The sequence below is a fragment of the Chiloscyllium plagiosum genome, chromosome 32, assembly GCF_004010195.1.
Source record: "Chiloscyllium plagiosum isolate BGI_BamShark_2017 chromosome 32, ASM401019v2, whole genome shotgun sequence".
NCBI classification, from domain to species: Eukaryota; Metazoa; Chordata; class Chondrichthyes; order Orectolobiformes; family Hemiscylliidae; genus Chiloscyllium; species Chiloscyllium plagiosum.
This window is the reverse complement of record NC_057741.1, coordinates 39568250-39595715: the sequence shown is the minus strand read 5'-3', so window position 1 is coordinate 39595715 and position 27466 is coordinate 39568250. Positions and strand designations below refer to the sequence as shown.

The following is a 27466-nucleotide window of genomic DNA, read 5'->3' as shown; positions in this document are numbered from 1 at the left end:
CTGGATGTTTCTGTCTTTGTGTCACTGGAGGATTTTTCTTTGTAATGCATTGCACAATTCACCTCATGTTTAATCATCTCCCTAACATGCATAAAGCTAACTTCAGACACTCTGGCACTACTCTCAGAACAAATCTAAGATGACACTACAACTGTCTTTCCCCCTTTCAAACACACACACTACAGAAATACAAATCAAGTTAGATCCCAAGGTTCCAAATCAAAATAATACTGCATAATGAACCTTCATCACAAATCAGACTGATTGGTACAAGCCTGATAAAGACATGAGGTAGAAAGGAATAGGATGACCTGCCATTGGGGAAGGATGAAAATGAATAGGAGGAAGTTTAAGCAGACTGTGAAAATCACCAAGGATTAGATCGGCTGAACAGGCTGTTTCTGTGCTGTACATGCAATGTAAATTACAACCTGGAAACAATCTCTTTGACCCATACACTCTGTGTTTATCCTCCATTTCCTTTTAATTGTTTATTCCGGTTGAGCTTTAATAAGTATTTTTGAGATTATAGTATTTTCTGCAAACATTGTAGTTAGTCTGTTTTGGATCGCAAAGAAGTATCCAGGTAATGTTGCAAATTCCAAATTTAGGAAACTGAAGATTGTCAGTTCTTTGTGGCCAGCTGAAGTGGTCAGTCTGGACACGAAGGTTGTTGATTGCACCACAGATATCAACTGTTGACGGAAAGAAATTCTTGTGCCTGTGGTACTGTGATAGTGTCCCTACCATTGAGCCAGGAGGTCCAGCTTCAAGTCCCACCTGCTCCAGAGGTAAGTAATGACATCGCTGAACAAGTTGATTAGAAAATATCTATGTAGAAAAAGAGCAATGCTAAATAAGTTAAATGTTAAGTCCCCATTTAATGAACTCTTCTAGATGTTCAACTTATAACAATAAATCTTCACTTTAGGCTGACGCAAAACACTGGGTTGCTAGAAATGGTAGAAAGTCTTGCAACACAGAAATTAGTCCATTGTATTTGTGCCAGCCCATTGAATAACTGATGAAAAGCTCATAGGAGTTCAAGCAGCATTTATGGGAACAGGGATAATATGTTTGGTTTTGCCAATAAATGATCAACCTTAATTCATATCTCTGCCACTGAAGTTGGGCGAAGGTAATGTTTTTGCTCCTTTTCCTTAGCCTGTCTGTGAACACAATATGTAAAATTAGTAAAAGCTATCACAGCGAACAGAGTTTACAGAGTAGGTTGGTGGATGTAGGCTCAAGTTTCCTCAGTGTGATGGAAACTTTAAAAACAAATTGTTTTATCTGGTTTGTAGTCATAGAGCATCAACCAGACAGGGGTCAGCCTCAAGCAGTGTAGTTGTAAGTGTTGAGTAGAAGTGTGCACTCGATTGAATTGTTAGACCCTGGAGGCTACAATGTTGGTTAGACAAAGTCCTGTCATTTACTGTATCAGTCAGTTTTATTTCAGCACTCACAGCACAAACCCAAACCCATTGATTACTGGCTCCCCAAGTATAGATGCTTTAATCAATTTGTTCAGACATGTGTACATACAGTCAATCACTCATCCAATTATCTCATAATTAACCTATAACTATTAGCTGTTTCCTAGTTCTGAATGATTCCAGCATTTACTTCTTGATTAACTGGTTCTTTACCTAACTTTATTAGATCCATAAATTAGTGCCACAACTCCCAGCCACAATGGAGATGATTAGGTAAATTTTCCCATTGGTTTTGCCTGGTGTAAATGACTGGTATTGATTTGTGTATTTGTATTGAACAATGTAACTAATGTCCACTTGCTGCAATTTGTTGGAGAAATACCCCCACACTCCAGTTCCAACGATGTGTGCCACTGGAGTATGTCCCTCTCCCAAGGGACCACCATCGATGAAAAATCCAGCACCAAGTCAACTGCTGCCCTCTTCAAGCTGCAACAATATCTCTTTGACTTCTAGAGGTCACTATTGTCAACAAATGACCTGGTCAATAGGGCTGTTGTGTTGTCCACCCTCCTCTACTGCAACAAGACCTAGACAATCTTTGAGAACTTTCACCAGCCTAAGTTGAATCCTGGGAGTCAGATTACATGTCGGCCAAACCAATGCAAGCATTTTCCACGAAGCTGCGTCCACCTGTATCACATCCTGGCTCCTGAAGAACCAACCTTAATAGACAGGCCATTGTGTCTAGATGCTTCAAACCCATTTATCTTGAAAGGTTCTCTTCTCCCAGCTCTCTGTTGACCTATGCTAAAAAGGCACTAGAGGAAAATGTGTAAGGATGCACTAAGGTTGTTGTAATACACAGACACATCGACTGTAAGATGTAAGTCATGCAAGTCATGTTGCAGCTGTATAAGATTTTATCTGGGCCACATTTGGTGTATTGTGTGCAGTTTTGGTCATTAGACTGGATGAAAGATGTGGAGGCTATGGAGAGGGTGAAAACTGACATTTATCAGTATGTTGCTTGGATTGGAGTGTATTATCCTCAAGGAAAGGTTGGACAGACTTGGATTGTTCTTGTTAGAGCATTGGAGGCTGAGGGGTGGCCTGATAGAAGTATATAAAATTATGAGAGGCATGGAATAGAGTAGGTAGTCTGTCTTTTCCCAGGATGGAAATGTCAAATACTAAGGGACATAGGTTTAAGGTGAGAGGGGGAAAGTTTAAAGAAGATGTGTGAAGCAAGGTTTTTACACAGAGGGTGGGTAGGTGCCTGTAACATACTGCCGTGGGAAATGGTAGAAGCAGACACCGTAGCAGTGTTTCTGAGGTATTTATACAGACTCCTGAAAATGCAGGGAGGAGAGGTATATGGACCACATGCAGCCAGATGGGATTAATTTAGAATTGCATCGTTGTTGTAGAGTCATACAGCACAGAAACAGACTCTTTGGTCCAGTTAGTCCATGCCAACTGTGTACTTTGCATTTGGAGTTTAATTTGGATAAATGAGGTATTAATGTTAGTAAAACAAACAAGAGCAGGACTTGTTCAATTAATGGTAGGGCCTTTTGGTATTGTTAGAGAATAGACATACCTCTGGGTTCATGTACATAATTCTTTGAAATTTGTGTCACAGATAGACAGGGTGGTTATGAAGGCATTTTGCACACTTGTCTTCATTGCTCAGATCTTTGAGTATAGGAGTTGGGATGCCATGTTGAGATTGTACAGGACATTGGTGAGGCCTCTTCTACTGTGTCGCCCTGCTATCGGAAGGATGTTATTCAATTGGAGAGGAGTCAGAAAAGATTTACCAGGATGTTGCTGGAAATGAAGGGTTTGAGTTATAAAAATAGGCTGGATAGGCTTGGACTTTTCCAATGGAGCGTAAGAGATTGAAGGGTGACTTTCTTGAGGTTTATGAAATCATGATTGGTATAGATAAGGTCAGTAGCAAGGGTCTTTTCCCGAGGGTGGGGGAGTTCAATACTAGGGGGCATATTTTTAAGGTGAAAGGAGAAAGTTTTAGAAAAGACATGTGGGGCAGAGAGTGTTTGCTATATGGAATGAACTGCTAGTGAAAGTGGTGGATACAGATACAGTTACAACATCTAAAAGACATTTGGATAAGTACACAAATAGGAAAAGTTTGGAGGGATATGGGCCAAATGCAGGCAAGTGGAACTAGTTTAATTTGGGAACATGGTCAGTGTGGACTTGTTGGACCAAAGGGTCTGTTTCCATGCTGTATGCTCTGACTCTATAAACTCCATCTTCCATTCATCAGCCCATTGACCTCAGTATCTTTGGGTGTAAGTTGCTCACTGAGCTGGAAGATTCGTTTTTGGACGTTTCATCACCTTACTAGGTAACATCATCAGTGAGCCTCCAGTGAAGCGCTGGTGTTATGTCCTGCTTTCTATTTCTGTGTTTAGGTTTCCTTTGGTTGGTGATGTCATTTCTTGTGTTGATGTCACTTCCAGTTCTTTTTCTCAGAGGGCGGTAGATGGGGTCCAAATCGATGTATTTGTTGATAGAGATCTAGTTGGAATGCCATGCTTCTAGGAATTCTCGTGCATGTGTGTTTGGCTTGTGCAAGGATGGATGTGTTGTCCCAGTCCTTCCTCATCTCTATGTAAGGATACTAGTGATAGTGGCTAGTTGACGTTTATGTATCCTGGTGGCTAGATTTCTGTCTGTTTGTTACAGTTCTTGCAAGGTATTTTGTAAATGACGTTCATTTTGCTTGTTGTCTGTATAGGGTCTTTTCAGTTCATTAGCTGCTGTTTTAGTGTGTTGGTGGGTTTGTGGGCTACCATGATGCCAAGAGATGTGAGTAGTCTGGTAGGAAGTACACCAAAGACTAAAACACTTAGTAGAAGACTCATGCACTCCATCCACTCCATCCAAGAATTCCTGAACACTGTCAAAGACACCAAGATAGAAGAGGATGAAATAATGCTCTCTTTTGATGTAACAGCCCTATTTACATCCATGAACATCAACCTGGCCAAAGAAACACTGACTACGCTATTAGAAGAACCAAAGACACGTACACCAAACACCACCAACCTCATCAGCAAGGACAATATTTTCAAGCTAGTGGACCTATGCCTTACCACAATTCACTTTCAATAACAACACTACAGACAAACCAATGGAACACCCATGGATCTCCGATATCAGGGTTATTAACAGAGGCAATAATGCAGAGACTCTAACAGACAGCTCTGCCAACCATCCAACCCAAACTTCAGGTCTGCTATGTGGATGACACCTTTGTCATCACTAAATGAAACAAATTAGAGGAAACCTTCAAGACCTTCAATAATACCCTTACTGGTATAAAATTTACAAAAGAGGAGGAAAACAACAACAAACAGCCATTCCTAAATGCCACAAACAGTCAATAGAGAACTTCAAACCAGCGTCTATAGGAAAACAACACACATGGATTAAATACTGAACTACAGAAGCAATCATCCCAACACCCACAAACGAAGCTGCATCAGAACATTATTTCAATGAGCCACCACACACTGCAGCACAGAGAAACTACAAAGAGCAGAGGAAAATCACCTGTACAGCATATTCAAAAAGAACGGGTACAGTCCGCTGATTTCTCAGCATCAAACCCAAACAAGCAGACAAAATGCACCCAGAAACCCTAGCCACTCTCCCCTCATCAAAGACGTCTCGGAAATGACCACCAGATTACTCAGACCACTTGGCATCATGGTAGCCCACAAACCCACCAACGCACTAAAACAGCAGCTAATGAACCTGAAAAACCCTATACAGACAACAAGCAAAACTAATGTCATTTACAAAATACCTTGCAAGAACTGTAACAAACACCACATTGGACAAATAGACCGAAAACTAGCTACCAGGATACATGAACATCAACTAGCCATAAAAGACGTGACCCACGATCACTAGTATCCTTACATACAGATGAGGAAGGACACCACTTTGACTGGGACAACACATCCATCCTAGGACAAGCCAAACAAAGACACACGCGAGAATTCCTGCAAGCATGGCATTCCAACTGGAACTCTATCAATAAACACATTGACTTGGACCCCTTTACCACCCTCTGAGAAAAAGAACAAGAAATGACATCACCAACCAAAGGAAACCTAAACACACAAATAGAAAGCAGGACATAACACCAGCGCTTCACTGGAGGCTCACTGATGATGTTACCTAGTATAGTGACGAAATGTCTGATAACAAGCCTTCCAGCTCAGTGAACAAATTTACATCCAGAACCTCAACTTGAGTTACAAATCTTCTCAAAGCTCACTCAGTATCTTTATTCATCCATTGTTTCCTAATCTCACTAGACTTGCCTTTCACTAATGGGAACATGATGCCTATGAACTCGCGTTACATAGAATATAGTCATAGAGATGTACAGCATGGAAACAGACCCTTCGGTCCAACCTGTCCATGCCGACCAGATATCCCAACCCAATCTCGTTCCACCTGCCAGCACCCTGCCCATATCCCTCCAAACCCTTACTATTCATTAACCCATCCAAATGCCACTTAAATGTTGCAATTGTACCAGCCTCCACCACTTCCTCTGGCAGCTCATTCCATACACATACCACCCTCTGTGTGAAAACGGTGCCCCATAGGTCTCTTTTATATCTTTCCCCTCTCACCCTAAACCTATGCCCTGTAGTTCTGGACTCCCCGACCCCGGGAAAAAGACTTTGTCTATTTACCCTATCCATGCCCCTCATAATTTTGTAAACCTCTATAAGGTCACCCCTCAACCTCTGACGCTCCAGGGAAAACAGCCCCAGTGTGTTTTGCCTCTCTCTATAGCTCAAATCCTCCAACCCTGGCAACATTCTTGTAAATCTTTTCTGAACCCTTTCAAGTTTCACAGCATCTTTCCGAGAGGAAGGAGACCAGAATTGCACGCAATATTTCAACAGCGGCCTAACCAATGTCCTGTACAGCCGCAACATGACCTCCCAACTCCTGTACTCAATACTCTGACCAATAAAGGAAAGCATACCAAATGCTGCCTTCACTATCCTATCTACCTTCAACTCCACTTTCAGGGAGCTATGAACCTGCACTCCAAGGTCTCTTTGTTCAGCAACACTCCCTAGGATCTTTCATTAAGTGTACAAGTCCTGCTAAGATTTGCTTTCCCAAAATGCAGCACATAGCATTTATCTGAATTAAACTAAATCTGCAGCTTCTCAGCCCATTGGCCCATCTGGTCAAGATCCTGTTGTAATCTGAGGTAACCTTCTTCACTGTCCACTACACCTCCAATTTTGATGTCATCTGCAAACTTACTGACTATACTTCTTAGGCTTATATCCAAATCATATAAATGACAAAAAATAGTGGACCCAGCACCGATCCTTGTGGCACTCCACTGGTCACAGGACTCCAGTCTGAAAAACATCCCTCTACCACCACCCTCTGTCTTCTTCCTTTGAGCCAGTTCTGTATCCAAATGGCTAGTTCTCCCTGTATTCCGTGAGATCTAACCTCCCATAGGGAACCTTGTCGAACACCTTACTGAAGTCCATGTGGATCATATTTACCACTCTGCCCTCATCAATCCTCTTTGTTACTTCTTCAAAAAACTCAATCAAGTTTGTGAGACATGATTTCCCATGCACAAAGCCATGTTGATTATCCCTAATCAGTCCTTGCCTTTCCCAATACATGCACATCCTGTCCCTCAGGATTCCCTCTAACGACCGACGTCAGGCTCACTGGTCTATGGTTCCCTGGCTAGTCCTTACCACCCTTCTTAAACAGTGCACTACGTTTGCCAACCTTCAGTCTTCCGGCACCTCACCTGTGACTATTGATGATACAAATATCAGCAATCACTTCTCTAGCTTCCCGTAGAGTTCTAGGGCACACCTGATCAGGTCCTGGGGATTTATCCACCTTTATGCGTTTCAAGACATCCAGCACTTCCTCCTCTGTAATTTGGACATTTTGCATGGTGTCGCCATCTATTTCCCTACAGTCTATATCTTCCCATAATCTTTTCCATTGTAAATACTGATGCAAAATACCTGTTTAGTATCTCCCCCATTTTCTGCGGCTCCACACAAAGGCTGCCTTGCTGTGCTTTGAGGGGCCCTATTCTCTCCCTAGTTACCCTTTTGTCCTTAATGTATTTGTAAAAACCCTTTGGATTCTCCTTAATTCTATTTGCCAAAGATATTTCATGTCCCCTTTTTACCCTCCTGATTTCCCTCTTAAGTATACTCCTACTTCCTTTATACTCTTCTAAGGATTCACTTGATCTATCCTGTCTATACCTAACATATGCTTCCTTCTTTTTCTTAACCAAACCCTCAATTTCTTCCAGCATTCAGCATTCAGCATTCAGCATTCCCTATACCTACTAGTCTTTCCTTTCTCCCTAACAGGAATATACTTTCTCTGGATTCTCGTTATCGCATTCCTGAAGGCTTCCCATTTTCCAGCCGTCCCTTTACCTGCGAACATCTGCCCCCAATCAGCTTTTGAAAGTTCTTGCCTAATACCATCAAAATTGGCCTTTCTCCAATTTAGAACTTCAACTTTTAGATCTGGTCTATCCTTTTCCATCACTATTTTAAATATAATGGAATTATAGTCGGTGGCCCCAAAGTGCTCCCCCACTGACACCTCAGTCACCAGCCTTGCCTTATTTCCCAAGAGTAGGTCAAGGTTTGCACCTTCTCTAGTAGGTACACCCACATACTGAATCAAAATTGTCTTGTACACAGTTAACAAATTCCTCTCCATCTAAACCCTTAACACTATGGCAGTCCCAGTCTACGTTTGGAAAGTTAAAATCCCCTGCCATAACCACCCTATTATTTTTACAGATAGCTGAGATCTCCTTACAAGTTTGTTTCTCAATTTCTCTCTGACTATTAGGGCGTCAATAATACAATCCCGATAAGGTGATCATCCCTTTCTTATTTCTCATTTCCACCCAAATAACTTCACATAGAACAATACAGCACAGAACAGGCCCTGCAGCCCTCGATGTTGTGCCGACCTGTGAACTATTCTCAGCTCGTCCCCCTACACTATCCCATCATCATCCGTGTGCTTGTCCAAGGATTGTTTAAATCTCCCTAATGTGGCTGAGTTGACTGCATTGGCAGGTAGGGCATTCCATGCCCTTACCACTCTCTGCATAAAGAACCTGCCTCTGCCATCTGTCTTAAATCTATCACCCCTCAATTTGTAGTTATGCTCCCTCGTATAAACTGAGCCTAGGAAAAAGTCTTTCACTGTCTACCCTATCTAATCCTCTGAACATCTTGTATGTCTCTATCAAATCCCATCTTAGCCTTCTTCTTTTACAATGAGAACAGGTCTCTCAGCCTTTCCTCATAAAACCTTCCCTCCAGACCAGGCAACATCCTGGTAAATCTCCTCTGCACCTTTTCCAATGCTTCCACATCCTTTCTGTAATGGGGCGACCAGAACTGTACACAATATTCCAAGTGTGGCCGCACTAGCGTTTTGTACAGTTGCAGCATGATATTGCAGCTCCAGAACTCAATCCCTCTACCAATGAAACCTAACACACCGTATGCTGCCTTACAGCACTATCCACCTGGGTGGCAACTTTCAGGGATCTATGTACATGGACTCCAAGATCCCTCTGCATATCCACACTGCCAAGAGCCTTTCCATTGACCCAGTACTCTGCCTTCCTGTTATTCTTCCCAAAGTGCATCACCTCATATTTCGCTGCATTAAACTCCATTTGCCATCTCTCAGCCCCAATTCTGCAGTTTATCCAAGTCCCCCTGCAACCTGTAACATTCTTCCAAACTGTCCACTACTCCACCGATTTTAGTGTCGTCTGCAAACTTACTAATCCATCCACCTATGCCTGTGTCAAAGTCATTTATAAAAATGACACACAGCAGTGGTCCCAAAACAGATCCTTGTGGCACACCACTAGTGACCAGACTCCAGGCTAAATATTTTCCATCAACCACCACTCGCTGCCTTCTTTCAGAAAGCCAGTTTCTAATCCAAACTGCTAAATCACCCTCAATTCCATGCCTCTGCATTTTCTCCAACAGCCTACCATGTGGAACCTTATCAAAGGCTTTACTGAAGCCTATAAGCGTTATCATACTTCTGAAGGCCTCTCAATTGTCTGTTGTCCCCTTATGTGTGAACAGTCTACTCCAGTCAAGTTTTGAAAGTTCTTTACTCCAACCATTAAAATGAAAGGTTGGCGTAGACCGTAGACGTCATGGGCTGAAGAGTCTGTTCCTGTGCTGAGCTGTTCTTTGTTCTAGGAAAAGAAGTAAGTAATTTGGCCCATCAAGTCCCTTCTACCACTCAGTGAGATCAAGCTGATCTGATGACCCTCAAATTCGTTTTCCTGCCTTTTCCCCCAACATCTTAGATTTCCTTACTGATTAAAATTCTGTCTGCCTCAACCTTGAATATATTTAATGACTCCACCTCGTCAGCCCTTCCTCCTCCCAGCCCTTTCCTGGGAGGAGGAAGCTACCAACTGCTCAGTTTGGCACTTGCTGATCCATCAAGGTGCAAACCACGAGGCTCAGTGAGTTGTCTGTGAGGTGGAGTGTTGGCAACAGAGGAAGGAGAAAGAAGACTACACATTCCATTTCCCCACGTAATAACGTGCCTCATTGCAGAAAGATTTGTGGATCCAAAATTGGGTTCATGAGTCATCTGAAGACTCCTCTAGCCTCACAGTTGTCATCTCAACCCAAGGGGCTGCCAACATCAGTAAACTTTTAAAAGATTTATTTGTGGCACTGTATTGTGCATATTGCAATGAAGCAAGAGATATGAATATACTTTGAATTTTATATAATTTCAGGGCCAGTTTTATAATATTGTTTGTGTTCCAATTTTAGCCCTTTATGACACTTTAGATTTAGGTTTTATGATCACATATACCAAGTACAGGAGCACAGTGAAAAGTGTATAATATCGCTGTGCATGGTACCATCTTGGGTACCAAGGTACAAAATAAACTTAGGTGCAAGGTTGTAAAAGAAATGAGAGTTAAAAAGTTAAGCATTACTTCATAGAATAGTAGAAAAATAAAGAAATAATATAACACAGAGGAACCTCAATTATCCGAATATCAATAACCTGAATTTTGGATTATCCGAAGAAGATCTCAGGGTCCTGATAGAAACATTACATCAAAGAGGTGTACCCATCACTGATCACGTCTTTTGTTTACAATGATTAAAAACGATCTGGGCTTACTGAAATGCTGCCGAGAACAGTCCTGGCTGGGACCCCAGGCACCTTCTCCAAATGACTGACCGCCCGCCCTCTCTCTTCGGAGTTCTACACAGGGGTGTACCCCAAACCCCCCCTTTGCAAGATAATCTCTCCAACATTGTCCTGTATAGGGCAAAGGTGGAACTTGTCAAAATGTTGCAGTAAAATGTTTGTGTGCGCTACTTTGAGACTCAACACCCCCCCCCCCAAATGCAGTAGCAGTCTTGATGTTGATACCCAGCCTGGGGGACACGGGGTTGGATGGTGGGAGGGGGTGGATGGGGTATGGGTTTGAACGGAGTTGGGGAGGCAGAAGTGGGGCGGGGGCTTGTGTGCAGTGTGCTGCTGCGTCGTCTCCTGAATAGGGAGTGGACTTAGCAAGTGCTCGCTGTGTCAATCCCATTGAACTGATGGGGCTGCGGGAGGCTTCAGTAATGCTGCACTTCCCTTACACACAAGTGTGTGTCTGCTCAGAAACAAACCCTGAGACAGAGAGAGGGAGCAAGGCAGGCAGAGCAAGGAAAGAGGAAACTCCAAGCCCCAGAACAGGCATAGAAGCAATTAACCGAATAATCAATTATCCGAATGAAATAGTGCCCGTTTGGATAATTGAGGTTCCTCTGTAGTTACTTTAAAGTCTTTTGTAGTATAAACTTAGGACCAGTCTTTGAGTCCTCTGCTTATCTCACTCTCTGGGAGACCTCGGCTGCCTGTTCTTGATACCATCACTGCTGCTGGAATTGCCATCTCTCCAACATCCCTGGTGCCTCAGAAACATGCCAGGGCAAGATCCACTTGCACACCGAACCAAGACACTGCCATGAGAGGCTAGGCCGGGACCAGCCGTGAGCACTTCACACAGCAGCTACAATAGTTTAAGGATGAGAACAGTTCAGTAAATAATATTACTTGGCAAAATTGTTATTCAGGTGATGATTTTCCAAAATTACAAATGAAGGAATTCTAATGAGCTAGAAAACAAAATTGTTTCAGGTTGTAGTTCTTTGCTAACAAGGGATGATCATATCTTTCTTTAATGGTGTGTACGGTTTGCAGTTTGTGGTCTGCGCTTGTCAGAGCTGAACACATTGCTGTCTAAATGGATTATAGAAAGTTCTTAAAATCTGCAGCATGTTCCAAGCTCAACTGGATTTTCATTTTCCTCAATTCTTCTAAGTTGGGGAAAATAACATAAAGCTGATTTTTAAAACATTATTTCATGAAACATCACTGACAAGATAAGCATTTGTTGCTTATTCCTAATTGCCCTTGAGAACGTCTGTTCAGAGCATTTAAGGGACAGTTATTCTCATCTCTCAGAAATTTCCATCTCTGGTAACAAGAAAAGTGATCAAATAATTGCTCAAACATGTGGCAGTGGGGATGGTGGGGAACATGGTTACCAGTGGCACTGCATTGATGTAATTATGCTGTTTCATAACATTTTTAAAATATCTTCCAAGCAGAATTGGGCCTAAAGATGATTTTTTCCATTGCGTGAAATGTAACCTGTGTCTAGCTACTCATCTCCGTGGGAACCACAAGGTAAACCACTCTTGTTGTTTACTGAGGTGTCAGGGCTTCAGCGGGCAGCACCTATCTATTACCTTGTATGTGATCAGACACAAATTGACTTTAAGATAAAACTTAAAATGCTTCAGATACAACCTGAAAGGCTGTGGTTCAAATGCCACTTTGCTTCCCTTGCATCAATGTGGTTACAGCATATATGCAATATGAAAGCATCCTTAACTAACTTGACTACATAACAGAAATGGGTTCACTTGATCCCTTTCGAAGAAAATGCTGCCAGCACAACGGTTTTGTCACTGCGCAGTAGCAGTCCGTTGTGTCTGTGCTGACTCTTTGGTGGAGCTGTCCTATTCTGCTCGATTGCTCCTTCCCTGCAGTCCCCACACATTCTGCTGGATCTGAGTGATTCCAGCTTTTAATTTTGGCTAAACTGGTTTTTGAATAACCTGAGTCTTGACTTTTATTTGGTTTATATGTGAAATAACAGTATAGCTGTTAATCATATTCATCAAATTTGCATTGCGGGTCTTCACACAACTAATTCTTGTAAATTAGTTCTCTGCATGTGTTTGTGCAGGTTAATTAAACCTGAACTAACTTTACCAGATTCACAAATTTGCACAAGTCCTATCCAGATGAAGATGATTGGCTAAATTATCTATCAATTTTGCCTGGTATAAATGACTGGATTATTTTTGTGCTTACATTGTATGATATAGCTATCACCCAGTCACTGCATTTTACATAGAACAGTGCTGCACAGGAGCAGGCCTTTCAGCCAGCCATGTCTGTGCTGGCCAGGATACAATTCTAAATTAATCCCACCTCCCTACAAGTAGTCTGCATCCCTCTGTTTCCTGTCTGTTCATGTGTCTGTCTAAATGTCTCTTAAATGTTGCTGTCATCTGTTTCTATCACCTCACCTTGCAGCGTATTCCAGGAGAAGTAATTCTGGTTTTATTATGGGAACTTTGTTGAGGATGAGTGGAGAGAAAAAGAATGAATATATCATCCTGCTTCTGCAGTTCATTTGCTGAGCATCTTGATGGCTGAGCAGTCCTTGTGATTCAGACTGTACATATTCCTGCCCACAGGTGGCAGCAGAGGTACAAATGTCAAAAGCCAACAGTGGAAAGAAAAATTATTATTAAAAAAATGTAGTTTGATTGAAAACAACTGTCAGGTTGACATAAATAGCTGCCAAATAAAAAAGAATATTTAAAAGGAAGTTAGATGAGTATGTGAAGGGCAAACTGAATGGAGGGTTGTACTGTTAGGGGAGCAACTTGTGTGCCCAGTTTCTGTGCTGTTAAGTCTGGAAACCACTAGTAGATCCTGCCCTCATTTACACACTACAGTATTTGGGGCAGTACTTTTCTACATTTAAAAACAAACTGGCAATCTCACCTGAATCATGCTACAAACCTTTCTTAATTCATGGATAAATCAAATAATGAGTACATTTGATTAGTGTTGGGTGTGATGCAATGTGCAAACTCTACTGGTCCGCCTAGACTAAATATGAATTAAATATTATCTTTGGACCGGCTATTATTTTGAAAAGTTAATTAAACCTTTGAATAAAATGTTCACTCTCTTCATTCAGAATTTAAACACTATTTCATAAATGTGTATATATATAGCAAAAGGTTATAAATTATTTACATGAACTTTTCTGCTGTTTATATTTAGGACAATATCATATTTCCTGAGGGTTCAACTTGTTGTATTGGAGACTTGTTTAAATATAACTTGTTGATTTGGGCAAAGTCACTGAGCCAAGCTGACATGTAGATGAAGATTGATAGTGTGCCTATTGTACATTGATACTGAAAGAGTAACTGTGCTAGTTGTTGTTATCTGAAGCGGTTATGATGGAGCTTATCACTTTGAAGCACATTACTCCCCATGTTTGACCAGAGAGAGAGAGTCTGTAAGAAACTGATGACTTGTAGATTCTGCAGGAAGTGATGTGCTGATTTGACGCTGCTTTAGCTCTGTGCCTCCTGTTGGATTTTTGCTGACAACATGTGACTGTATTCTTTGACAAACCAGCTACCCCATACACCTATCATTACCTTGGCTAGTAGATTAGATGTTGAAATAAGATTAGTCTGTGATCAGATACAAGTTGACTTTAAGATAAAACTCAAAATGCATCAGACTGGCTCAAATACTACTCTGACATCAGTGTTGTTAAAGCATAAATGAAACTTGAAAGCATCCTTAAGTCACTACATGATAGGAAAGGGTTCACCTTCACAACAAAAAGCTAGCAGTGAAATCAAATTTTAAAAAAAACTTTTATTAGTTTTCATCGTGGCATGAAAAGAGCTGGTTGTGCCTGTACTAGTTCTTTGATAGAGCTGCCCTATTACCTGGGGTGGTCTCAGGGGACTGGAGAGTGGCAAATGTTGTGCCCCTGTTCAAAAAAGGGAATAGGGATAACCCCGCAGGCCAGTTAGTCGTACTTCGGTGGTAGGCAAAGTAATGGAAAGGGTACTGAGGGATAGGATTTATGAGTATCTGGAAAGACACTGCTTGATTAGGGACAGCCAGCACGGATTTGTGAGGGGTAGGTCTTGCCTTACAAGTCTTATTGAATTCTTTGAGGAAGTGACCAAGCTTGTGGATGAGGGTAGAGCAGTGGATGTAGTGTACATGGATTTTAGTGAGGCATTTGAAAAGGATCCCCATGGTAGGCTTATGCGGAAAGTCAGGAGGCATGGAGTAGAGGGAAATTTGGCCAGTTGGATAGAGAACTGGCTAACCGGTCGAAGTCAGAGAGTGGTGGTAGATGGTAAATATTCAGCCTGGAGCCCAGTTATAAGTGGAGTTCCGCAGGGATCAGTTCTGGGTCCTTTGTTGTTTGTAATTTTTATTAATGACTTGGAAGAGGGAGTCGAAGGGTGGGTCAGTAAATTTGCAGATGATGCGAAGATTGGTGGAGTTGTAGATAGTGAGGAGGGCTGTTGTCGGCTGCAAAGGGACTTAGATATGATGCAGAGCTGGGCTGAGGAGTGGCAGATGGAGTTCAACCCTGTCAAGTGTGAGATTGTCCATTTTGGAAGGACAAACAGCAGGTCAAGCAGCATCTGAGGAGCAGGAGAATCAACATTTCAGGCATAAGCCCCTCATTAGCACACTCTTGACTCTGATTTCCAGCATCTGCAGTCTTCTCTTTCTGTACTTACATGAATAAACAAGCCAAGCAGTCAGTCACTGGAAGCAATTCTAAGATTTCCCAGATGAATATCTACATTGGTCACATTAAAGAATTCTCACAGGTTGCAACCAGAAGTTAAAAAAGCACTGATTATCATCCACTTTTTAATTGTTTGCAAAAAATCACCTAAATGTGCAGGTAAATGCTGAAATATCATTTCTTTTAAAAAGATCCCTTACTTTAATAATCAATGCTTTTCTTTACAATGAAGAAGTTTGTTTTTCTACAAACAGAATGTAAGATTTTCTGGGCCAGAGAGGGAGAGTTCCTTCAATCAGGCTTCACACCTTCTTAAAAGTCAGTTGTATGCATTCATTTCATTCAACTAAGCAGGACCTTCTTACAAGTTTTTACAATGAGACTGACAGTGTAAAGAGTGGAAGATCACATCAATTCTAGTGACTTCTGAGTTTTCCCTCTGCGATGGTGTGGGCAGTACATCCTATTGAGAAGCAGGAAATCACTGCCAGCAACTTCAGGTTTTCCACCTGTAACTGTGCATATGCAGATGCCAGAGTTGTTTGAACTTTATGTAGTAATGATGATGAATGCTCATAGTTTGTCATTGTTACTATCGAAAAGTCCAAGCTATTATGATTGCGCTTGCCATCCATGCTGCTTTCATAAGATATGTAGATTAATACATCGAATGAATTCTTGCCCAGAGTAGCCAAGGGCTTATGCCCAAAACGTCGATTCTCCTGTTCCCTGGATGCTGCCTGACCTGCTGCGCTTTTCCAGCAACACATTTTCAGCTCTGATCTCCAGCATCTGCAGACCTCACTTTCTCCACATGGATAGGTGCTTAAGCTAGGACAAATGTTCGGCACAACATTGTGGGCCGAAGGGCCTGTTCTGTGCTGTATTGTTCTATGTTCTATTAATTCCATGCTCTTGCTCCTCCCTGGAGCCTGGTAAATGTTTCCCTTCAAGTATATATTGAATTGTGTCTTGGAAGTTTAATCTGCTTCCATGCTTTTCCACCGTCAGTTCTATGTTGTCATCCTCTACATTGCTCTGAGTTTCCCTTGCACCCAAGAAATGCCAGACAGGTTTCACATATGTTTATCATGTTTTGGCATTTGTCAATGATAATTGTTTTTTGATACTTGTTTCAGTAATGCTTGCAGTGACGCCAATATATTAATGCTGATATGATTAGATTAGATTAGATTACACAGTATGTTCTGGTATTTGACATAGGTTGTGTAGAAAAGGACTTATGGTTAATGGTATTTGAATATTGACAGTAAGTTTCCTTTCTGTGCAGTGTGTTGAAAATGTTTCCCGGCAGAACTGTCCAGTGTGCATGGAGGTAAGATCAAACTCACCAAGAGTAGTTGTTGAATATGAAATTGGTCTTCAGTTTGTTTCTGGAGTGGGTGTACATTTTCCTATTTACCTGATTCTAGGATTGTCCTACAATATGATTACAACAAACTAACTGAACTGCATATCCAACGTGTACATATTATCTATTTTACATTTGCTGGATTGGACAGTTTGTAAACTTCTGTTTAATGAACTTTTTTAATGGTATTATATGTTTTTAATAGATTCTGAGAAAACCTGCTTGCTTCTCAAAGTAAATATGTATCTGTTGCACTAATTACAAAGCAGCTTGAAATAAACTGGCCAGAGGCCAGTATCCAGTAACCAAATCACCCTTTACCACTGAGCCAGCTCTGAGAGAACAGAACCTCTGACACTTGTTCTTTGTTTTTCATTTTCTTCTCTCTCTCGCTCTCTCTTCTGCCACCCCCCTCCCCCCCAAAACTACTGCCTAACTGCGGTAGTGCTTATTTTTTTCCCCAGCACCCATGGTGTGTGTGTGCAGGTGTGAGACACGGTGAAAAACAAGTGTGTAAACCTTTATTTATATTCCACCATCAGGAAGAAAGAAAACACTAGAGTGGTCAGTGACGAGCTGTGCCCTTCTCAATAAAGGGCGATGCTGCATGATCAAAAACGTGAAAGGGAGGGAAGGGATTAAATCAAAATAAATTTGGAGTGGGAAATAAAACACTCCACTCTCTGCATTGCCCGCCTTTCCCTGAACATTTTGAGGGTGTCGGTAGACACCGCATGTTCCTTCTCCAGGGACACCCAGTCTCGAACATAACCGCGCAAGAGGGGCAGGCAATCAGCCATAATGACCACTCTGCGGCCCACTGCCTGGACCTGTTTATGGCCAGTTTGGCCAGGCCCAGGAGCAGACCCACGAGGAAGTCTTCAAAGATCAGGAGCATGGGACTGAAGAGCAACCAAAAAACAGAGGCATGCAAGTGCCCACACCCAATATATACATGGTATACAGACTCCACTGCACCACAGAACAAGCAGTTGGGCTGGGAGCCCATGCCCCTGTGGTTGCAGGGGACCGCTGCGTACAACACCCTCCACCCCAGATCCCCGAGGGAAAGAGCGAGGACTCCTGGTAAGTGGGCATGCCAAGGCGTGTCCGGGTGTTGAATGAGGGAGAAGAGTTGGACGGTGTGCAGTAGCAGTCTGTTCAGGGCCCACCGTTTTTCGTCCCTAAAGGGGACAAAACTAAAATTCCGGTGGCAGCTCAGGTTGTGGGGGACAGGCTCCTGCAGGAAGTACGGGACCTTGGGGCCAATGTGAAATTTTGTCTGGGCTGGGGTGAGCGTGGACGGGATCCCACCGCACACCTGAGCATCCTCCAACTGGTGCACTACGTCTGGTCCGAGCACTGCCATTTTAAGGTGTGAATGGCAATGGTCATGAACTGGATGTCTACCGCTGCCCTGCTCACTATATCCTGCGGCAGCGCCCAGCCCAGGATCCTGCCGAAGCAACTTTATATGAGGATTGAACTTACAACCGTGGCATTTTATGCTCCGTTAAGTACCCGGCATTGATCAGTTGTGCCAATAGAGCCACCAAGCAATGTCATTGGGTCGCCTGTAGGACAGCTCCTCAGTTTCAGTTCTAGTTCCAGTTCCAACATGGTTTTGAACCAAGAGGTTCTACGTGGGAGGCGAACATGATAACCACTACACTACAGAAGCATACCCTGTTGTCAAACTCCCCACCTGCCATTGTCCCTGGGATTGGGTCGCACCCAGCTGCCCGGGCAACACTTGTGCTTTTTTTTTACAGTCAACTGAACTGAGGAGATTCTGTTCTCCTGGTTATAATTTGTACTGAGGAGATTCTAATCTTTTTTTTCTTTTATAAACCCCCACACTACTACCTAACAGCGATAGTGCTTATTCATTCCCCAGCACCCATGGTGTGTGTGTGTGTAGGTGTGAGACACAGTGAGGAACAACTAGTGTCTACATCTTTAATTATATTCCACCACCAGGAAGAAAGGAAGCACCAGTGTGGCCAATGACAAGCAGTGCCCCTCTAGGCAAAGGGCAATGCTGACACTTGGGTTCTGACACTCCTATTTATTTTTTTCTCTTTTTTTTTCTTTAATTTTTAAATGTGGTAGTGCTTATTCTTCCCCAGCACCCATGCCATGTGTGTACAGGTGTAGGACACAGTGAAGAGCAACAAGTATGTAAATCTTTATTCATTTTCCACCACCAGGAAGAAAGGAAACACCAGACAAAGCAGCCCAGTGACAAAGGGCAGTGCTGACTCTGTGTTCTTATCTGTCAGCCAGGGCCCCCGATTAGACCAGATTAATAACCCCAATCAGGGAACTCATGCTATGTAGTCTGGCGGACCTAATTGCAATCACTGCACAGCTGGCCAGATTTGTGACTGGATCTGTAACTCTAGCGGACCCTTAATGATGCTGCACTGCCCAGTTTGCACTCTCACCAGTTCACTTCAGCTCTGACGAAGAGGCATCTAGACTTGAAACATTAGCTTGTTCTCTCTCCATGGATGCTGTCTGATATGCTGTGACCTCCAACACTTGGTGTTTTCAGTACTGATTCTCTAGCACTTCTGATTTCGCTGACTATTGACTCTTAGTCAAGCAATGTCTTGTTTAAACTTCTCGTCTTTGTTTTCAAATCTCTCAATGAGTTGCTGTGAAACCTCCTCCAATCCCCAACTCTGAGATACAAAAAAACAGAAATTGCTGGAAAAGCTTAGCAGGTCTAGCAACATCTGTATAAACCAGCGTTAACATTTCGGGTCAGTGACCCTTCCTCCGAACTGATAGTACCAAGGGAAACATTTGGTGTTTATGTGGTAAATAGATTGGGGAAGGGGTAAGGGATGAAAGATAGGTGGAGATAGAGCCCAAACCTGACACATTAACACTGCTTTCTCTCTCAAGATGCTGCCAGACCTGCTAGGTCTTTCCAGCAATTTCTGTTTTGTTCTGAAATCCAACATCCACATTTCGTTTGGTTTTTAGCCCCCTGAGATACTTAAACTCTTCTAATTCTGACCTCTTGTGCATCCCCAATTTTAATTGTTCCACCATTGGGAGCTGTGCCTCAGTCCCAAGGTTTGGAATTCTCTCCCTACACCGTTCGGTCTCTCCACCTTATTCTCCTCCTTTAAGTTACTTCTTTGACCAGGCTTTTCGTTTTTGACTTAATATTCCCGTTTGTGTTCTATTTTGCTGCTATATTTTTGTTGTCATGTAGTGTTCCTGTGAAGCATTTTGGACTACCACTGCTTTATTATGTTAAGATGCTATATAAACACAAGTCATTGTTGTTTACCTTGATAGTTGTATAATTGAACTGATGTATGGCAGTATCAGGCTTTGGATAAAAAATTAGATTCCGATGATAAATATGTCCAGTGATATCCTGCTTCTGGTAGAGTGCTGCACTCAGATGAATAAAGATGGATTGCATTTGTAAAGCACAACAGGCCATTTAAGCCCAATTACTCTGTGCTTGTGTTTAGGCTTGTTTTAGACCAGTGTTCTATAGCTTCTCTGACCTGTGCACTTCCATTGAATCTCTGCTGAAACTGCTGAATTTATCTTATAATCCGAAATACCCCTCTTGTTTTATTCTGTTTAATCATTTGCTGGTTTAATTTTGTTGTCATAGGATATTCATACTTCTCGTATTGGGGCTCATGTCCTGACCTGTGGTCATCTTCTTCACAAGTAAGTGTACCAAATTCTTTCCTTGACTGAAGAATGCATAGTACGTTCAGATCACTACTGAGAGGAACTGATGAGAGTGTGAGACCTTTAGCTGTTGACTAAAGACAATTTAAAAGGGCATTTATTCTAAAATACTTCACAGTATTTGACAGCATGTTGGGGAGCTACTGAAAGTGAAGTAAACAAGGAAATGAAAGTATGGCACAGATTAAAGAATTCACCCTTGGCGTTGGTTCCTTTTCTAATTGTTGCTTGGGCTTACTCAGACCAGTAGAAACACGGTGGGCTTCAGCTGGGTAATAAATTGCTGCCCGGAACTAAGTGTAAGGAATTAAAAAGTCTGTCCTCCTCAAACCATTAGTCAATGCACTGGAGTTAAACCTAGCTCATCCTTATTCCAACCCAACAATATGACAGAAACCTTCTTATGTAACTTAGGCAGTGAGTCTGCAGCCTCCTTATCCGATCCCAAGCAGCATGATAATGCAGTCTCTTTATTTTAAGCAGTGGGACTGCAGTCTCCCCATCATGAAATTGGGGTTAGTCCCTGTCTTCAGGTTTACATTGTTACATGAAAGTCAGTATGAAACAGAAACTGCCTTGCAGTTGTGCTAAAGTTAAAGTTCCAGTCCAGGCATGTGTGAATAAAGGTCTGTCAGCTGCTAATAAGCAAATCCATTATCTTGGCACTGTGTGTGAGGGTTTGAGCAGCAGTACAACAGCAGCTAAATTATCACACCTAGGCCCTTGGTTCGAGTCCCTGTTGGTACCATGGAGGGTTAATGTCGGAATCAACAAAGGGAGGAAAAGTCAACAGACAACTTGTTTTCATATATGACGACCCGAAAACTAAATATCCCACATGAATAAAAAGGCAACTCACACCAGTGTATTAATGCTTTAATGCATGGTTTGGTACGTGTCGAAAAGCTAAAATTATTTATTATTTTTCTCTCTGAGCTGTCAGTATGTTAGGAATGAGATGTATTTGAATTTCATGCAATTTTGCTCCTCAGCCAACTAAGGATCATGAGTTGGAGTCACAAGTTTGGTCATGACATCACTCTGAGCTCAGCTGATTGATATTAGACCAGGCTGTGAGTTAGTGAAACATGCAAAAGTTAATAAACAGCTGGTTTTGGTTGGGATGATGGGTTGGTGCAGTGTGGAGAGAGGGTAGGAAGCAGATTGGAGAGAAATCAAATGTCCCTCAATTTCCTAGAGTGGGGCATCTCATAATGTGACCCCGTTAGTTAGATTTAAACTCAAATATTTTTGCTTGCAACTTGCTGGTGGTGGAAACTGATTAATAGCATGGAGAGGGCAAAAGGGTGTGAATAGCAGGATGGATAGTCTGCGTGCTTAATAGATTTAAGATTGATGAAGAAGCAGAGGGACAGTGGAAAAGGAAATTAAGGGCAGGAAATTGAGACAGAAAGGGAATTAAAAAGGGAAAACCTGGATTAAGAGATGATGTGGAGGTGCCAATATGGACTAGTGTGGACAAGGTCAGAAGTCACATGACACCAGGTCCAGCAGGTTTATTTGAAATCACAAGGGTTTGGAGTGTTGCTCCTTCATGTGATGAGGTGAGACAGAAGCACATAGGCGCAGATAGATCAAAAGACTATCCAACAGGTGGGAGTAGAGTGTTGACGGCTGAATAACAAGTCTCCGCAGGTGATTAAAAGAGTCAGACAGTGTGAATAAAGTGTCAACAGCTGAATAACAAGTGAAGGGATGACCTACGATCTGACTAATTGAGGCAGAGATATAATTACAAAATATTAAAAATCAGGTGGTGCTGGAGACAAACCAAATGGCTGAAATAACATGAATGTATAAGAGTCACATGCCAAGGGTAACAAGTAATCCAAAACTGTACAAACTAATTAAGGTCGAGTGATCACAAGTTATCAAAGTGATTGTGTCAAAACAGGGCAGTACGGAAGATTTTATAGATACAGCCCAACATGAATTCCAAATCACAGTTGACGCTGTCTTCATGGGTACCGAACTTGGCTTATCAGTTTCTGTTTGGTGATTCTGTATTGTTGTATAACACGAAGGCTGTCTTGGAGGAAGCTTACCCGAAGATAGGAGGCTGAATGTCCTTGACCACTGAGGTGTTCCCAACTGGGAGGGAATATTTCCTGGCTGGCAATTATTATGCGGTGTCCATTCATCAATTGTCATAATGTCTGTATGATCTCACCAATAAACCATGCCTTGGGGCATCCTTGCCTGCAATGTATGAAATAGACAACATTGACTGAATCTCATGAGTATCTGCCATGTACATGGTGGGTGGTGTTCCCACATGTGATGGTATTAGATTAGATTCCCTACAGTATGGAAACAGGCCCTTCAGCCCAACAAGTCCACACCAACCGTCCGAAGAGTAACCCACCCAGACCCATTCCCTAACCCTGTATTTACCCCTGACTAATGCACCTAACACTATGGGCAATTTAGCATGGCCAATTCACCTGACCTGCACATTGTGGGAAGAAACCGGAGCACCCAGATGAAGCCCACGCAGACATGGGGAGAATGTGCAAACTCCACTCAAACAGTCGCCTGAGGTGGGAATCGAACTCGGGTCCCTGGTGCTGTGAGGCTGCAAAGCTGACCACTGAGCCACCGTGCTGCCCCAAAGGTCATAGGGTGTCCCTTCACTTGCTATTCAGCGGTTGACATTTTACTCACACCGTCTGACATTTTTCATCACACGCAGAAACCTGTTACTCAGCCGTCGACACTCAGCTCACATCCTACATACAAATTTTTGATCTCTCTGCCTACCAATTCTGTGCTTCACTTCACCAGACAAAGGAGCAGCGCTCCGAAAGCTTGTGATTTCAAATAAACCTGTTGGACTATAGTGTGGTATTGTGTGCCTTCTGATCTGGATTAAGAGAGGGAAAGATTTGTAAGGGCTATTACAGTGTAAAGAGTACCCCAGGAGCCTCCTTGTAAATTGGGGGATATGTGCTGATGGTTGTGATTTTCAACAACTGGCAATTGGAGAGAACTGTGGAACTCTGCTTGAATTAATATCGTCTGGTGCATCTTAGCAGAGTTCAGTTGGGCTGCAAGGCCTGTTTGCATTGTAAGTTGTAATTTATGACATTAGCTGTAATGTTACTCCAATAATGGTTACTTTATTTTGTCCTGGCGACAGTGAGAACTGTAGATACTGGAAGCTGGAGTCAATAGATGTGGAGCTGGAAAAGCCCAGCAGGTCAGACAGTATCCGAGGAGCAGGAAAGTCAGGACTGGAGAGGAGGAGGGAGTCCAGATGAGGGAGGGAGGAGGGACTAGGGGCAGGTGAGGTAGGATGGTGATAGGTGGATGCAGGTAGGGGGTTATTGTGATTGGTTAGTCGGAAGGTGGAGTGGATCGATGAATAAAATGATGGACATAGAGCATGAAAGCAAAGGATCATGATAGAGTCATAGAGCTGTACTCAGACCATTGAGTCCAAGCAACATCCTTGTAAATTTCTTCTGCACTCTTTCCAGTTTAATAACATCCTTCCTAGAGCAAAGGTGACCAAAACTGAACATAATACTCCAAGTGTTGGCTCATAGTCCTGTACAACTACAACATAACTGCCCAACTTCTATACTCGATGCTCTGACTGATGAAGGCCATTGTGCCAAAAGCTTTCTTCATTGCCCTGTCTATCTGTGACTCCACTTTCAGAGACTGTGACCCTAAACTCCAAGTTCCACTACACTCTTTAAGGCCCTGCTACTCACCATGAAACTCCGAACTTGATTTGACATTCCAAAATGCAAGACCTTACACTTATCTATATTAAACTCTATTTGCCATTTCTTTGCCCACTTCCCCAGCTGATCAAGTTCCTGCTGCAATTTCTGATAACCTTCTTCACTGTCCAAAATACCACCTATTTTAGTATCATCAACCAACTTACTAATCATGCCTTGTACATTCTCATCCAAATCATTGATATAGATAGCAAGCAGCAATGGGCCCAGCACTAATCCCTGAGGCAATCCACTAGTCACAGGTCTCCAGTCCGACAAGCATCCTTCCACTATTATCCTCTACTTACTACCATCAAGCCAATTTTGTATCCAATTTGCCAACTTGCCCTGGATTCCACACAATCTAACCTTTCAGAGCAGCCTACTCTCTGGAACCTTAGCAAAGGCCTTACTGAAAACCATATTGACTACATCTACTACCCTGCCCTTGTCAACCTTCCTGGTCATGGAGATGTACAGCATGGAAACAGACCCTTCAGTCCAACTCGTCCATGCCGACCAGATATCCTAAATTAATCTAGTCCCATTTTCCAGTATTTGGCACATATCCCTCTCAAACCTCCCTATTCATAGACCCATCCAGGTGCCTTTTAAATGCTGTAATTGTACCAGCCTTCTCTGCTTCCTGTGGCAGTTCATTCCATACAGGCACCACCCTCTGTGTGAAAATGTTGCCCTTGAGGTCCCTTTTAAATCTTTCCCCTTTCACCTTAAACCTATGGCCTCTAACTTTGGAGCCCCCTACCCTGGGTAAAAGACCTGGACTTTCCGGATCAGTGGTGCTGGAAGAGCACAGCAATTCAGGCAGCATCCAACAAGCTGCCTGAATTGCTGTGCTCTTCCAGCACCACTGATCCAGAATCTGGTTTCCAGCATCTGCAGTTATTGTTTTTACCGACCAGGACTATTCACCCTATTCATACCCATCACGCTGTTATAATCCTCTAAGGTCAGCTGTTAGAGTTTGAAACTCCACAAAAAACAGCCCCAGCTTATTCAGCCTCTCCCTGTAGCTGAAACCTTCCAGTCCTGGCAACATTCTTATAAATTTTTTCTGAATTCTTTCAGTGCACTGAGTATAGGAACCGGGACACCACAATGCGGCTGTAGAGGACATCAGCAAGCCATTTCAAAATATTCAAATTTCTATTGGAAATCTCTGCAACCACTGAGGAAATAAGTTTTAAAGAGAAATTGTGAATAATAATCTACGATGATAAATATTCATAAAATACTGGTTAGACCTTTGCAGGAGTATTGTAGCCAATTCGGAGTATCTTCAGACCTTGGGCAAGTTTTCAGAAAAGATTTTACCAGGTTAATGCCAAAGATGAAGAATGTCAGTAATGAGGAAAGACTGGAGAAGCTAGGTTCATTCTCCTTGATGCAGAGATTAAATAAAGGTACTCCGAGGGTCTTATAGAGTAAATCTGGAAATGCTGTTTCCAGTGGCAGAAAAGTCAGAGGCCAGTTTAAGAGAATTGACAAAAGAACCAGTCGTAACATAAAGGTAAGGGGAGTCTCACACAGTGAGTTGTTAAGATCTGAAATGTTCTGTATGTAACTGTGGTGGTAGCAGATGCTTTTAGCATCAGCCTTTGTAAATAATCATTTGCTCAGAGACTGCATCCAATCGTTTGATTGGACTGCAGGTAATGGAAGTCAGAACTTCCAATAACTAAATGACAATAAAAAGTAATTTTATCTCTCTCTCACATCTCTCCCAGGACATGCTATGAAATGCTGTTTAACAAAGGGTAAGTATTATTATTAGTTACTGATTTGAAAGGATCCTATGTAATTTTTAAGAAATAAATTACAGATTTGTTGGTTTGCCCATCCTGACTGAGTGCATCTGCCCTGAATTCCAGTTTCAGATCAGGGTGAGCTATAATTGACTTGCTAAAAAAAACTGACTCTCTTTTTAAGCTGCTCAGTGTGATCTCCACTTTCCCTGACAGTAAGATGGGTACAGTCAGCTAGCACAGTGCAGCACTGATCCTTTTGAGATCTACAGTGGGGTCCAACAGATTTGTATTGTGGTGCCATCACTCATTGACATCATCTTCCCTACTGCTGTCATATGCTTTCACATTCAATACACAGGATGTCTACTTATGTACCAGAACTGATTAAAAGCTGTTCAACATTGCTGACCTGAGATACAAGACGCAAATGTGTCAAGTTCCCAAATTCTATGCTGATGATGCAATCCGTAATGAACAACACCTTCAGCCAAAAGTAGGCAAACTCTTTCTTGTTGAATTTAGTTTGGTCATCAACATCAAAAGGACCTGGGTCATTGTCAATGCCAGACCTCCACCCGTCAGTATTGGAGATTGATGGTAGCTTCACATCTCACCAGCAATCTGCAACATAACACTGAAATCCATGTACTCATCAAAAAAGCTGCGTCTGTTCTGTTGAAGCTAATAAGAGAATACGTATCAACAGCTGCATAACTGAGAACAGGTGTAAACCGTCTCTTCTGCAGTGGTGAGACTTGGACAACATTTGTTGAACAGGAGAAATGTTTGAACAACTTCTCCCTTTACTGTCTCAGACATACCCTCAGTACTTCTTGACAAGACAGCATCACCATCTCTGAGGTTCTGGAGCGTGCTCATTCTGCCAGCAGAAGCTGTTGCTATTTTCATATAATCCACGAAACATCCCGAGAAAATAGGGCTGATATATTTGGAAGGGAGTGAATTTTTTAAAGGGGTGTTCAGTGATCATTACTGTCAACGGTTATGGACTCATTCATTGAAATTTAGTGTTGGAGATTTAAAACAAAAGGATCTTGTAAACTAATCTGAAACACCATTAACAAGTAACAAAACTCTACACCAGGATATGCAAGTTAGAACTGAAAAAAGTGTTGCTGGAAAAGCGCAGCAGCTCAGGCAGCATCCAAGGAGCAGGACACTCGACGTTTCGGGCATAAGCCCTTCTTCAGGAATGAGGAGGGTGTGCCAAGCAGGCTAAGATAAAAGGTAGGGAGGAGGGACTTGGGGGAGGGGCATTGGGAATGCAATAGGTGGAACGAGGTTAAGGTGAGGGTGATAGGCCGGAGTGGGGGTGGGGGCGGAGAGGTCAGGAAGAAGATTGCAGGTCAAGAAGG

General features: G+C 42.5%; 1 protein-coding gene across 1 annotated transcript in view; it reads left to right on the top strand.

The window, feature by feature from the left end:
- rchy1 (ring finger and CHY zinc finger domain containing 1) overlaps positions 1-27466 on the top strand; it is a 38372-nt gene that overhangs the window by 5798 nt on the left and 5108 nt on the right. Inside the window, exons 3-6 of the mRNA XM_043673964.1 lie at positions 12197-12275; positions 16760-16804; positions 20487-20545; positions 26070-26099. Coding sequence (XP_043529899.1) covers positions 12197-12275; positions 16760-16804; positions 20487-20545; positions 26070-26099 — 213 coding nt within the window. The remainder of the gene's footprint in view (positions 1-12196; positions 12276-16759; positions 16805-20486; positions 20546-26069; positions 26100-27466) is intronic.